Source organism: Sylvia atricapilla, chromosome 20 (genome assembly GCF_009819655.1).
Source record: "Sylvia atricapilla isolate bSylAtr1 chromosome 20, bSylAtr1.pri, whole genome shotgun sequence".
Taxonomy (NCBI): domain Eukaryota; kingdom Metazoa; phylum Chordata; class Aves; order Passeriformes; family Sylviidae; genus Sylvia; species Sylvia atricapilla.
Window position 1 is genome coordinate 189,731 of NC_089159.1, and position 13,105 is coordinate 202,835.

At 56.0% G+C, this 13,105-nt stretch overlaps 2 protein-coding genes across 7 annotated transcripts in view; one reads left to right on the forward strand and one right to left on the reverse strand.

The window, feature by feature from the left end:
- Positions 1-789: 789 nt before the first annotated feature.
- Positions 790-4,115, forward strand: NSUN5 (NOP2/Sun RNA methyltransferase 5). Of its 4 annotated transcripts, XM_066333098.1 has the most exons (10): positions 805-929; positions 1,049-1,171; positions 1,266-1,440; positions 1,519-1,627; positions 1,894-2,032; positions 2,377-2,492; positions 2,822-3,000; positions 3,071-3,275; positions 3,347-3,499; positions 3,670-4,115. In XM_066333098.1, the coding sequence occupies exons 1-10, from the start codon at positions 837-839 to the stop codon at positions 3,773-3,775; spliced, it is 1,398 nt and encodes a 465-aa protein (XP_066189195.1). In that variant the 5' UTR covers positions 805-836; the 3' UTR covers positions 3,776-4,115. The 4 variants fall into 4 exon arrangements, with proteins under 4 accessions (XP_066189192.1, XP_066189191.1, XP_066189195.1 ...); XM_066333096.1 differs by having other exon boundaries at positions 1,266-1,627; XM_066333095.1 differs by having other exon boundaries at positions 790-1,440.
- Positions 4,116-4,325: 210 nt separating this feature from the next.
- Positions 4,326-13,105, reverse strand: part of POM121 (POM121 transmembrane nucleoporin) — a 58,392-nt gene continuing 49,612 nt past the window's right edge. For all 3 annotated transcript variants that reach the window (XM_066333089.1, XM_066333088.1, XM_066333092.1), the window contains 8 exons: positions 12,461-12,552; positions 11,626-11,696; positions 10,802-10,926; positions 10,298-10,400; positions 9,911-10,078; positions 7,881-9,614; positions 6,914-7,042; positions 4,326-6,706 (listed from right to left, as the gene is read on the reverse strand). In XM_066333089.1, coding sequence (XP_066189186.1) covers positions 6,612-6,706; positions 6,914-7,042; positions 7,881-9,614; positions 9,911-10,078; positions 10,298-10,400; positions 10,802-10,926; positions 11,626-11,696; positions 12,461-12,552 — 2,517 coding nt within the window. In that variant the 3' untranslated portion in view covers positions 4,326-6,611. The remainder of the gene's footprint in view (positions 6,707-6,913; positions 7,043-7,880; positions 9,615-9,910; positions 10,079-10,297; positions 10,401-10,801; positions 10,927-11,625; positions 11,697-12,460; positions 12,553-13,105) is intronic.

The window sequence follows — 13,105 nt, forward strand, 5'->3', positions numbered from 1 at the left end:
GGCCAGGGTGGCTGGAGTGGCCGGGTGGACAAGGTGGCTGGTGTTATGAATGCATACTATATGATTGGCTTTTGCAAATATTGAAATGAATATTGTATGTGTTATGTTAGAAAGTTATGCTGTATTAATATAGTCTCTTTTAGTAGTGTGATAAATATAGTTTTTAGGCTATAGAATATGCTTTTTGCAACTAGTCCAAAGAGAAGTGGGAGAGGCAATTAAGAAATTCCTCACATCATCCTATCTGGATGAAATAACAGCAAAGACACCAAGAAACTCCAGAAAGAAGAATTTATTGCCTCCGTTATCAAGGGGCTTGCAACTTTGTGAAGCCAATGGAAAGATTTATTTGCAAAAAAAGAATGGTGGGGGAGAAAAGTTAAAATTAAACAGAAACACTTCAAATGTTTAAATCGTGTCCGAAATTTATGAATACGCAATAATCTATGATATTTAAAGAAAAGATCCTTTGTTAGCTCGTGTGCCTTGGTGTGAGATGCCAGGTACCCAGACGTCTCTAATCTCTTCTTGCTCTATATGTCTCATATTGTATTTTTATTAAACTCTTAAAATTTTAACAAAAGTGAACGGTGTTTTTCACAGTGGGATCACCGGGGTGACCAGGGTGATGGGGTGACGGGATGACTGGGTAGGCCCAGGACACTGCCATGACGGTGTAGGCGGGCCGACCCGAGTCCTCCGGCCAGCGCCGCCGCCCAGCAGTGCCCGCCGCCCTCCGGCCCCGCCCCGCTGTGCCCCGGGCCCCGAGCGCCGAGCGGCGCCGCGCTCGCCCCCTGTGGGCCCGGAGGAGCCGGCGGAAGCGGCGCGGGCCGCACATGGCGCTGTACAGTGCGGCGGCCGCCGTGCTGGCGGGACTGGAGCGCGGCGAGGGCGGCCTCAAAAGCCTCGTGTACAACAGCGGCTTCCCGGTGCGCCCGCGGGGACCAGGGCTGCGGGGCGGCTGCCGGGAGAATCACATCGGGGAGGGCGGGGGGAGCCCTGGAGGCCGGCGCCGGCCCGGTGGTGCTCATCGCCGACTGCTCCGCAGCACGTCCGGCAGCTGTACGCGCTGGTGTCCGAGACCCTCCGCTACGCCTCGGTGCTGGAGAAGCTGCTGGATGGAGCCGCGCTGCTGCAGGCCGAGAAGAAGCTGGCGCCGCAGCTGGCGAAGGTACGGGCATCCGCGGAATCCCTGGGCCGCGGTGCTGCGGAGCCGCGGTGGCCTGCAGCCGCGGGGCCGGGCTCACTTCATCCCCTTCCCACAGGTCCTGGTGTATGACTTGCTCTTCGGCCAGGGGCTGAAGTGCGGGGGCCGGTGGAAGGCGCTGGCCCGGCGGCATCGGGCGCGGCTGGAGGCCGAGCTGGCCCGCATGAAGGTGCGGCACAAGGTGAGCCGCAACGAGGACCTGCTGGCTCCGGAGAAGGCAGTAAACACCGCAGGTGAATGGGCTCGGGCTGGGTGGGCACCCTGTGCTGGAAGCAGTGGGGGGCTGTGTCTGACCTGTCCAGCCCCTGCAGCCTCCCAGGTCCCACGCTACGTCCGGGTCAACACCCTGAAGACTTGTGTGGACGATGTGATCGACTTTTTCAAGCGCCAGGGATATGCCTACCTGGGCAAAGCAGCCAGGTGAGTATTTCTTTCTGTTATCCCGCCTTTCCCAGAATGTCAGCAAGTGGTATGGGATGGTGTCTGGTGGGTTGAAGGGTTGCTGAACTTGGTGCTCAGAGTGGTTCAGCTGAGATCTCCATCACTCCCCACCCTTAGATGGTGTCTATCTGGGTGCTGCCTGGAGCTGGTGAAGAGCTGTGGGATGAAGCGGTTTCTTAGCCTGGGCTCTGCTGAGAGGACTGGGACTAGGACTAGTATTCATGCTCCCTGTGTCTCATGGACAGTGTGGAAGAGCTGAAGACCCTCTCCGGAAAAGAATTCTTGTTGGATCTGCATCTCCCGGAGCTGTTGGTTTTCCCTTCGCAGACAGACCTTCACGACAACCTGCTCTATACTTCAGGACACATAATTCTGCAGGACAAGGTGAGGGAGCTGGGGAGCAGGAAGTTGCAGAGGTAGGAAAACTACTGACAGGGGAGAAGGGTGAGCTCTAGCTTGCTGCAGCATTTAAGTTTAAGCAGAAACTGTGGGACTCCCCTGGTGCTTTGCTTCCATTGTTTTAAGGTTCTGGATGAAATCCTGGAGTATAAAACCCCTGTGGGAGCTGGGGACCAGCAGCTGGGAGGAGCAGGGGGCTGTGGTTTCGACAAGGCTGTTGGTGGAGCATGGTGGTTGCCTTGGTCCCTGTGACCCCACAGCATCAGCCATTCCTGAGGAGAGGCCAGGTGTTTCTGCTCACCCCTCTGACCATCTTTGCCCTCTTGCAGGCCAGCTGCCTCCCTGCCTTCCTCCTTGGCGCTGTTGCCGGCTCCCATGTCATTGATGCCTGTGCTGCCCCTGGAAACAAGACAAGCCACCTGGCTGCGATCCTTAAGAACAAAGGGTGAGAACAGGGTTGTGTGCAGGGGTGGAGGGAAGGGGGGAGGTGGCCCTGGTCCCCCTGTGCCCACAGAGAGCCCAAGAAGGTGGCAGGACGTGCTGCAACCTGTCACCAACTCAGGTGAACTGGTGGCTCTGACAGTTCTGGGCCACTGGAAGGACCTGAGGGGACATGAAGTCATGTAGGGACTCGCTCCCAGCCCCCAGCCCTGTTCCATAACGCTGTCAGAGGGGAGGCAGCTCTCAAAAATACTGCCTGCCCAGTATTTGAGTGTTCCTGGGGGCCAGGTGGTCTGTTCACAACTTCTCTTGGGCACTGGGCTCTGCCTTCAGACAGATCTTTGCCTTTGACGTGGACCCCAAGCGCATAGCCACCATGAACACACTGCTGACCCGGGCAGGGGTCACTGGCTGCCAGCTGGCCCAGCAGGACTTCCTGACTGTGGATCCCAGAGACCCCAAATACAGCAGCGTGACCCACATCCTTCTTGACCCATCCTGCAGCGGCTCAGGTAATGTGTGAGGCTCCAGCTGCTCCCCTGGAGCCAGGCTGTGGGTCTGCAAACAGCTCTTGTCCTGCAGGGATGGTGACTCGGGGACCAGGGGAGGAGGCGCCTCTTAGTGCCGAACGCTTGCAGGCGCTGGCTGGCTTCCAGCGCCGAGTCCTCAACCATGCCCTGAGGTTTCCAGCTCTCCAGCGCCTGGTCTACTCCACCTGCTCCCTACACCAGGAGGAGAACGAGCATGTGGTGCAGGCTGTGCTGCAGGAGTGGGGCTCAGCCTTCAGGTGAGTCTGGCTCACGGAACCTGGAGAGCTGTAGGACAGGGTTTGGTGCTGACCCCCTTTCCATGCCACAGGCTCGTGACTGCCTTCCCATCCTGGCCCTGCCGAGGACTCGCTGCCTTCTCTGGAGCAGAGAGCTGCCTCCGTGCCTCCCCTGCAGAGACCCTCACCCATGGCTTCTTCGTGGCTGTGCTGGAGCGGTGCAAGGAAGGGGCTGCTGCCCCCAGGTGAGAGAGGACTGTGGGGTACTCCAGCTGCTTCTGGGGGGAACCATGGCCAAGATCAGAACTCTGGGCACTCCAGGGATGCGTGAGGGGATGTGGATGTGGGAAGAGAGGGCAGGAACTGTGGCACTGGCAAGCGTGGCTCAGGCTGTTTGGTCTTGTCCTGCCTGCAGCTCGCTGCCTGCAGCAGCCAAGGAGAGCCCACAGCCAGGAGAGGGAACGGAGCCAGGAGCAACTCCCAAGAAGAGGAAAAAGAAAAAGCAGAAGATGAAAGAGTGAAACAGCATTTTTTGGACAAACCCCTGCACAGCTGGGGCTGTGGAGAACACATACTGGCCTGAACACAAGTCAAGCTGTGTGGCAACTGCAGTCATAGTGAGAATTCTTTAACACTAGGGGCTGAGGGCCAACACTGCGACTGGTGCCCCTTGCAGCTAGTCCCTGCCCCAGGCTTGCCCTCAAGGCTATCCCCACTTCCCACCCTGCTGGGGTCTTCCAGCTGGATTAAGGGTGGTTTATCATGTTCCCTCCCCAAAATTCCAACCCCTAGCCTGATGTGGAGCTTTGAAAAAGCATTTCACTGTAGGGATGAAGCAGATTAAAAGTTTCTCTCTCTTCACTGTCTTTTCCAGTGTATTTGTGCAGTCTTGCCCTGAAATTGCCACTGCTCATCGGAGAAGTTAAGTGTGGGGAAAAAGGTGAAATAGTAATAGTCCTGTCCCTGCATCTCTCTTTGAATTGAGGGAGCAAGGACACATGAACCAGAGGCTCATGCACCTGAACCCCACCAGCACCACTCTGCCCTGGGAATCACACACAGGCACAGACATGCAAACAGAGTTATTTTATTTTAAATTGGGGACATAAGAAGCGAGGAAACAAAAACTGCACATTCACACTAAAATCCTTGTCAGCCACACCAGGAATGATCCAACTCTTCAGTCAGTTAAAACCCAGCCTCCCCTCAGGCACAATGGGCTCTCCCAGCAGGAGAAGAGACAGTCTGGCTCCTCACAGTGTGTGAGACTATGTGGGGCAGCTGCCTGGGAGGCAGGACCAAGCCAGGGTGCCCTCAACTTTGTCCTAGCTCATCTCCATCTTGTCAGAGTTGACCTGGCCAAACCCTGGCAGCACCCTGAAGATGAGGAGCAGGTGCTCTCCTGGCCCAGGACCCTAACTGGGGTACCCAGGGTCAGTCTTGGCAAGTATTAGCCCTTTCCCATCTGCTTCTTCCAACCCCAAGGACACATTTTCCCAGCCTGGCTGCTCTTGGCCCACTGCACTCTCAGCCATGCTGGTGGGTGATGAACATTCCCACCAACACCTGCATGTCCTTTATGTCCCCTTGCTATGGGGCTGTGTCCCCTCTGTGCCACACTAGAGTCCATCAACTGCCCTTTCTGCTGGGAGAGACACCCTGACCCTGGCACTCATAATGTGAGAGCTCCTGCTCTTCATCCTCAGAGGAATAATTAAAAAACTTTAAAAAACAAACAACGGTTTAGTTTAGTCACATCCACATACATAACATTTAAAAGGAATGATGGACAGTGAGGGGAGCGTGGCAGAGCCTGCAGGATGCAGCTGCCTTTCCCAGCACAGTGCATTCGCACAGGCACAGCCAGGATGGGAACAGCTAAACACTAACAGCTGTAGGGCAGGCAACTTCACTGAACCAAGCTTGAAGGAATTTGAAGGCTATTTAGCTTAAATATAAAAATAAATTTTTATTTTGTTAAAAAATGTTTAAATATTTGTGATTGGTTTTTTTGGGGGGGGGGATTTTTTTTTTTAAATTTTTTTTTGTTGGTTTGTTTTGTTTTTTTTCAAATTTAGACCTCACCAAACACACACACTCACACCACTTGGGAGAGTAAAAACCCAGCAGCAAAGCATTCCTGGGAGTGGAGTGCCCATCCCTCACCAGGGACAGAGCAGGGGGTGGTTCTTTGGTGAGCCCCAGCTCTGGCAGTCTCTTCCCACAGAAGGCAGGGAATGGTGAGATTCCCACTCCAGGGTGGATGGGGACAGGAGAGGCAGCACAGTTCCTAGGAGCTAGTAAAACACACTGGGATGGAGATGAGCTGAAAAATAAAAAACAACTTTAATTTGGGATGGGGGGAGAATACATCTGCTCTGGACTCCTTCTGTGAGCAATTCCAGAGCCCCCTGAAGTGGTACTAGAAGAGGAGGAAAGGGAAGGGAGAGACTGCCACAGTTGGAACTCCCCTGTCCTAGCTGCCTTTCAGTCACATGGAAGTGACAACTCCCCAGCACAAGCAGCCACGCAGTGATGCTACTGTCAACACCCAATTATCTGGGGCAAGTCTCCCCCTAAGGACTGGTGCCCCCACATAAAAGAAACTCCAAACAGCAAATCCGGCATAACCAACATGCCGCCACACACACGGTTCAGCTCTTCCTCCAAACTCGATTCAGTGAGCGCAGATAAAGCAGAACTGGGGAGCAGGGTAGGGGCAGCCCACAGCCCCACAGAGCAGCAGAGATGGGACAGGGGTGGGTGGACCCCAATCTTCACCCCGTGCCTCCAGTCCAGGTCCCAGGCTATGGCATGTCCTCAGCTGGAGGTAGCAGGATATTAGGTCCCAGCAAAGGGTGTCACCAAACTGCACCCATGGCTGTCACCTGTGCACCAAAACAGAGCCAGGCTAGAACCCGCCTTAGCTGCAGGCATGGGACCATGTTTGCTAGGCCATGGGATAAACAATGGGAAAGATTTTGGGACCTGGTGAAAATGGTGTCTGACAGCAACTTGGAACTACAACATGTTGCCAGCCAGGCTCTGAGCGGGAGACGGCCTTAGGGCTGGATAAGGGCTGGGGCAGGGCACAGGAACAGCTAGAGGAAGCATATGGGGAGAAATGTACACATTATTAACCAAGACAAAATAAAAAGAGGGGAAAAAACACTGCGGATATGTACAGAGGTTTGTCCAGCTTTGGCTCTGGAACTGTTCAAGTAACAAGAGTTTGGTTTATCCTGTCCTAGCATAGTCTCCAGTGGGTGTTAGGGATGCGGCCTGGTACCACCATAGGGACAGCTCCAGCCCAGAGCCCCTCCACATGTGGGCCAGTGGAGCCCAGCTGCACTAGGGTTACTTTTTGCGGGTGTGCTGCCTCCGTGCCTGCAGCCGTTGGCGAGTGCCTGTCTTGGATCCTGCCCCGATGGAGAAGGCGGGAGTGGATGAACCTGGAAGCAGAAAGGTTGCTCAGGTCTCTGCAGCTTTGGGATCAGTGTGATCCTAACCCCAGGAGGAATGGAAGGCTCGGCATCTCCCAGAGTCCAGGCAGGTGCCACCTGAGCTGTCTCCCAGAGCACACCTGGCCCTTACCACTGTTCCCAGCCCAAGGGGGCACCATGACCTCCCCAAGGCTGGAACACCAACTCCCTCCTTACCAAATGAAGTGCTGACTCCTCCAAAGCTCGAGGCAGGAGTGCTGGGTGTCCTGAAGGAAAGCGTGCTGTTTCCACTGCCCATGGCCCCAGGGACAGGTGTGCCCTGCCCAAAGGTGGGCACTGGAGCTCCTGGAAAGCAACAGGTCACTGTAAGCCAGGGCTGACAAAGGAGAAAGAGCCTTTGGGAGCTGGTAGCACCCACAGGAGGCACAGGATGCTCTCTGGGGGCTGAAGCACCACAATCCATTGCCCAGAACCAGCCTCTGCTCCTGAAAAGCCCTTTTAATGCAAAAGTTACACTCTCTGGATAATTCCTGGGCTCTCCAAACAGCAGGGCTGCACAGAAGGATTTACCAGGGAGGAACAAAGACCGTGGCCTTTCTAGACCAAGGAGTTGCTCACTGTGTGGGTTTCAGTTCCATGGGAGCCGGAAATATCCAGCAAGGATTTCAAGTGTCAGGGAAACCCTGAGGGCAAGTATGAAGTGATGGCAGTTGCTGGCTGGCAGCATTCCAGCTTGCTAAGGCATTCCAGGTGGCTGTTATGGACTCAGATGACCTGAGTCAGTGCAGGACACTTGGATGGGCAGAGCTGAGGAGCTGGTGCCTTCAGAGGGGCCAACAAGCAGAGTTTAGGGATACCCCACCTCAGAGGGCCAGGATCCTTACAGGGAGTGATGGGAGTGCCTTCCCTTTGTATTGCAACTCTACATAGCAGGAGCACTGGCTTCACCAGGGCTGTGGACCCCCCAGGGGCCTTGGCAAGGTCCAATAGGAATACTACTGCCCAACTCTACACCCTCAAGATGGCCTGTCTGCCCCCATCCCATCCTGGAAATGTTCAACACCATGTTGATAGGACCCTGAGCAACCTGGTCTAGTGGAAGGTGTCTCTGCCCATGGCAAGGGGCTGGATCAACACAACCTTTAAGATCCCTTCCAACATTATCCATTCCATGATGACTCACCTCCAAATGCAGGCTTGCTGTTGGGAGTGCTGGTCATGGTGAAGGCAAAGGGCGTGCTCTGGCCCTGCACTCCCAGCGCACTCTGTGGCAGAGATGAGCCGAAGGGCGCTGCCGGGGCTGCCCCACTCTGCCCAGCTCCAAAGCTGAAGGCTACAGCTGGGGACCCACTGCTGAGGCCTGGCGTACCCAACCCAAAGGCGCTGGTGGGGGGGCCCAGCTGGGTGGTGGCCCCGAAGGTGAACAGAGATGGGGTGGTGCCAAAGACAGTGGCATTGGTGCTGCTGCTTGTGGTCTGGGTGGTGGCACCAAAGTTGGATGTGGTAGAGGTGGCTGTTCCAAAAGAGAACACTGAGGTGGTCGTCCCGAACGCTGCCTGGGTGCTGCTGGTGCCAAAGGAGCCCTGGGCACTGGATGTACCAAAGACTGGCTGGGCACTACTGCCAAATGCTGGCTGAGACACTGACTGTGCTGGGGGGGCTCCAAAACTGAACGAGGGGGTCAAGCTGATGGGGCCAGCAGGAGGCTTGCTGGCAGGCACCTGGCTCTCAGCAGCCCCAGTGCTGAAGGTGAGCTGGCTCCCAGTGCCGGGGTATGGTGGCAGTGACTTTGCACTGGCTGAAAAGCTGCCAAAAGCTGAAATGGAAGAGCCAAATGTCAGTGGTGCTTGAGCTGTGGTAGCTGGGGCAGAGGAGGTCAGTGTAGTGCTCCCAAATATGCTAAAGCCCACGGTGGTGGCAGCAACTGTTGAGTTTGAAGGCACCTGTCCAAAGGCAGGGCCTCCAGGGACACTCGTGGTGGCAGTGACTGTGGCTGGAGGTGGCTTCCCAAACTGGAACACAGGCCCTGAGGTGGCAAAGCTGGTTTCTGTGCTGGGGGCTGAGCTGGCGAGGCCCCCAAACAGGAAGGGCTGTGCTGTGCTGGTGGAGGTGGCAGCAGTGACAGTCACAGTGGGGGCAGGGCCAGTGGAAGCAGGTGGGTTCAGTCCAAAGCTGAAGACAGGTTTAATGGTGGCATCTGTGGAGGAACTCTGGGTGGTGGCAGTTGTTGCTGCAGTGGTGAAGATGACGTTGGGAAGACCCGAGAATCCTGCCAGAGTAGCTGTGGAGGCAGTTGGTGGCTCTGAGGCTGGCTGTGCCACGGAACTGAAGGCAAAAGGAGAGACTTTCCCTGGAGATGAAGCTGCAGTGATGCTGCCAAAGATGGGCTTGAATGTGGAGGATGCAGAGGATGTTGAGGCAGGACCTGAGCTTGTAGACACGGTGGTTGTTGTGGAAGTGACAGCTGTGCAGGCTGCTGCATTCTCACTCTTTGGCACAGCACCAAAGATGGGTTTGAAGACGGGGGTTGCGGTGGGCACAGCAGTGGCTGTGGTGGGCGCAGCAGCAGATGCAGTGGGTACAGCAGTGGCCGTGGCAGGCACGGCAGTAGCTGCAGGCACTGCTGGTTGGCTGGCTGGAGGGGTGCTTAGCATCCCCAACAGGATGCTTGGCTTTGGGAAGGAGGGAGGCTTGCTGGGGGTCTGGCCCAGCTCGGTGAACACAGGAGGGGCCAAGCTGCTGGAGGGTTGCACTGCCAGTGCAAGGGGAACACTGGTGGCAGGTGAGCTGAAGACAGGCACAGGCTTGGTGTCAGCAGACATGGCAGGCAGAGAGCTTGCCTCCAACGACACAGCAGGAGCAGGTGGCTGTGCAGCTGATGGACATGGTTGGGATGCTGCCACAGCTCCGGTGGAGTCTGGAAAGGGGAAAGAGCTTATTTATGGACAAGGGGCAGTTTCGGAAGCCCACTCTTCTGTCAGGTACCCACCCACTGCTGCAAAGGCTCCCATCACACCCAGTCCTCCATGGTTACCACAGTCTCCAGCAGGACCAGGGGCTCAATATCCCCAAAGGCGTCCCCTCAAGCCTGCCAACAGCAGAGCATTTGAACAGCATGTTTTGTCAGCTGCCTCATGCAGAGGCAACAAGGAGCTCCTGCTGCACCTGCCCAACTCTGCTGGCATTCCACGTGCCAACTCTCCTCCTCCTCACCTGGTGCTGTAGATACAGCCTGGCTGCTCTGCATCTTCTTCAGGCTGTCTAGCGGTGAGGAGCTGGCCAGGGCAGGAGCTGTGGAGGCAGGCACAGGCCCAGGGGAGGGCCCACCAAACACCAGCTTGGACATGGGCATCATCTCTGCAGTGGTGCTGGGGATTGCATCTACAGGGAAACAGCAAGTTATCAGGACCTACAACGGTCTGTGACGAACAAACTCGTATCAGAGCTTCCCAGGAGGCAGGTGGACTGCACCTACATCCTACAGCCCTGGGCAACCTCACCCAACACCACAAGGTATGAGATTTCCTCAGATAGAAGGCATCAAGGTCACCCCCAGACTGAGTGTGATCCTACCCCTCCACATTCCCAGCCCACCCTTACCAGCCTTATCCTCCAAGACACTGTTGAACCACTGCAGTACTGCCTTCTTCTCTGCGTCCAGGTCCTCTGAGGTGATGGAGTAGCCCAGCTGAGGCGGCGGGGGCTGCCAAGAGAGAGCAGCAGCAGCTTAGCTCCTTCCCAGGGAAGCGGGCAGAGCCTCTTTTGAAGGTGTGCCGGTGACTGGCTGTGGCGAGCCCTGTGAAGCAGCTGGTCCTGCCGCAGCTACCGTGAAGCTCCAGCCCCCAACTCTGGTGGGCCCCTGGTGTGGCACTGAGGGCACAGCAGGCCTTCCCCAGGCCATTACCTGGTCCGGCAGCAGGCAGCATAACCACGCACAGCCCACCAGACACTGGGGCTGGGGAGAGCGTCACTTCCCACTCGGCCAAGGACGGGGCCTCCTTCCTGAGGGCAGGCAGGTCAGTGTGCCCCCAGCCCTGCAGAAATTGCAGTGAGCACATTCTATTGCCAGAGTGGGGCCAAAGGGGCTGAGAGAAAGCGACATACCAGCACCAGCTGGTCCCCATGGAGAGACGACAGCAATGGGATCTTTCGCTTGCGTGTCCCACTGCTCCCCAACGTGGATGGCGGGCTCAGGGAATTCTGCTTCTTCCACACGGGGGACTCCACCACTATAGAAGGAGACAAGTCAGACCGAGCTCTGGGCTGCAGAAGTGTTTGGCTGTAGTCCAGAAGGGCTGTCCCTTCTGACCCCACTCTGGGTGGCCCTTTCAGAGGGCAGGGCCAGAGCCACAGTTTGAAGCTGAGTACTATGTAGTGATGCCCCAGAAGAGCAGCTTCATATCCATGAGGTCCATGACATGAGGCCAGCAGGGCTCTGTGGGGCAGTGGCCTTTTCCCAGCACCATGGATGATGCCAACATACCACCTTCCAAAACGACGTGCCACAGTTGACACTGTATCATTGGGCCCATCTGCCACGGGCACAGAGGATTTCCTCTGTTTTAGCTGAGGAAGCGCTGGCATAAGTCAGACTGGAATTTGGTTAGTGTGCTACTCATGCCACAGTAGGTTGTGGATCAAGGCTGACACCTGACCCATGCTGAGTTGGGAGCTGGACTTCCCCCTTGCAAGCCAGCTCACAGGCATCTGCTAGCACCTCAACACTGTAAGCATCCTTTTATCACTTACAAATCCCACTAGGGCAATCACTGAGGCCAACACAAGTGCCACTGCCTTGGGAACAGCACGTGCCAAGTTTCCTTGTGACCCCTCAAGCCAATCCCACTGCAGACCTCAGCTGTCTCCTGTCCTGCTCCCTTGCTTGCACTGGTGACCTGGGTGCAGCATCAGGGCACACCTACACTTACCCTTCTCTGTCTGCAGCTCCTTGTCCGATTTCGCTGGGGTGGAATTGTTGGAACGATGTGACTCCTCTTCCCTGTGTAAACAGGACGGACAATTAGGGTCAACCCTGGGTTCAGCCCTGACCCCAAGGAGCAGGATGAGACTGAAGAACCTGAACACTCACATGAGTATCCCTGGTGTGTTTGCCTCCTGCAAACAGATCTCAGGGCAAAAGCTTTGCCCAGCTCCAGGCTGAGGAGTTGCTTCCTGCTCCAGACTCAGCTTGGTTGAGCCTGTGCAACCTCCACAAGACGAGTCAGCCCCAGGATGATAGCTGGGGATCTCAGATGGGAGTCCCTGCCCCTTTACAGGTTGGGCCCACCAAGTTCATGGTATCAATTTTAGTTCCCACATAAACTCATGTTCCTCTGACTTTGGAAAGAGGAGAACACAGGCTGTGCTCCAAGGCAGGCACTAAAACATAGATCCTGGGATTTGACTTTGAGATGAAAAAAATCAGGACCTGTTTACCTGTTTTTTCCCAATGATCCAGCAATCCAGGCCACGCCAATGCCAGCAGGCACCATCACTCCTGCGGCAACTTGTGCCTTTAAATTTCTGACCTGGCTTGGGAGTGGGCGAGGGGTGGCACAGCTTGGACATGCCACAGCATGACAAGGTGACAGGGAGGCCAACTGACTGAAGTGAGTCTCTACATCATTATGTCTAAGAGAGGGGCCTGGACTGTCCTAGCTCCACTGGAAAGTGGCACTTGCATGCTAAGATGGCTGGGAAGGACTGCTCCCTTGCTGGCTGGCCATCAGTGAGCAGGCACTTGCCATGTGACTGGCTGATTACCTGGCTTTCTTGAGAGGCCACTCTGGTGTCTGAGGACGGGAGGATGTTGGGCTGGACAGAGGGGACACGCTCACACCACTTCTCTTCCACAGCTGGAATGCAGAGAGATACCAGCAGTAACTTGGCATGGGTATAGCGGAGAGCTATCCCCCCTCCTCCCTGCTCACCCACACTAAGACCCATCACCCAGGGCCACAGCTGTTGAGCCCAGTGAGCTCAAAGCTTCTGCTTCACCACCACTTAAACTCCTCGCCACATTTTAGGGAGCACAAAGTCTGGCCACCCCAAGCTGAATCCACATGAGGAACAAGCAGCCTCCAAGGCCTTTACTGCTCTGGCTGAGCACAGGGAGGGAGGACATTGCTGGGCCTGCTCTTGTCTTTCTGTGACATAGGCCACCCAACAGCTTTGGACACCCTCACGTGTGGGTCTGCTCTGGCAGGAGCTAGCACTTCCTTGCCAGGAGTTCAAAGCAGATGGACCCCAATGTGAGCGTCAGATTCTGCAGCCCCAGCAAAACCATCCCTCCCACTGCCTGGAGCAAGCCTTTCCCCACACAGACAGTGCTCCAGTAGCCACGGCTGTGTGTCCCTGGCACATCTGCAAGCCCAAACAGGCCACAAGCAGGGCTGCATCACAGGTGGG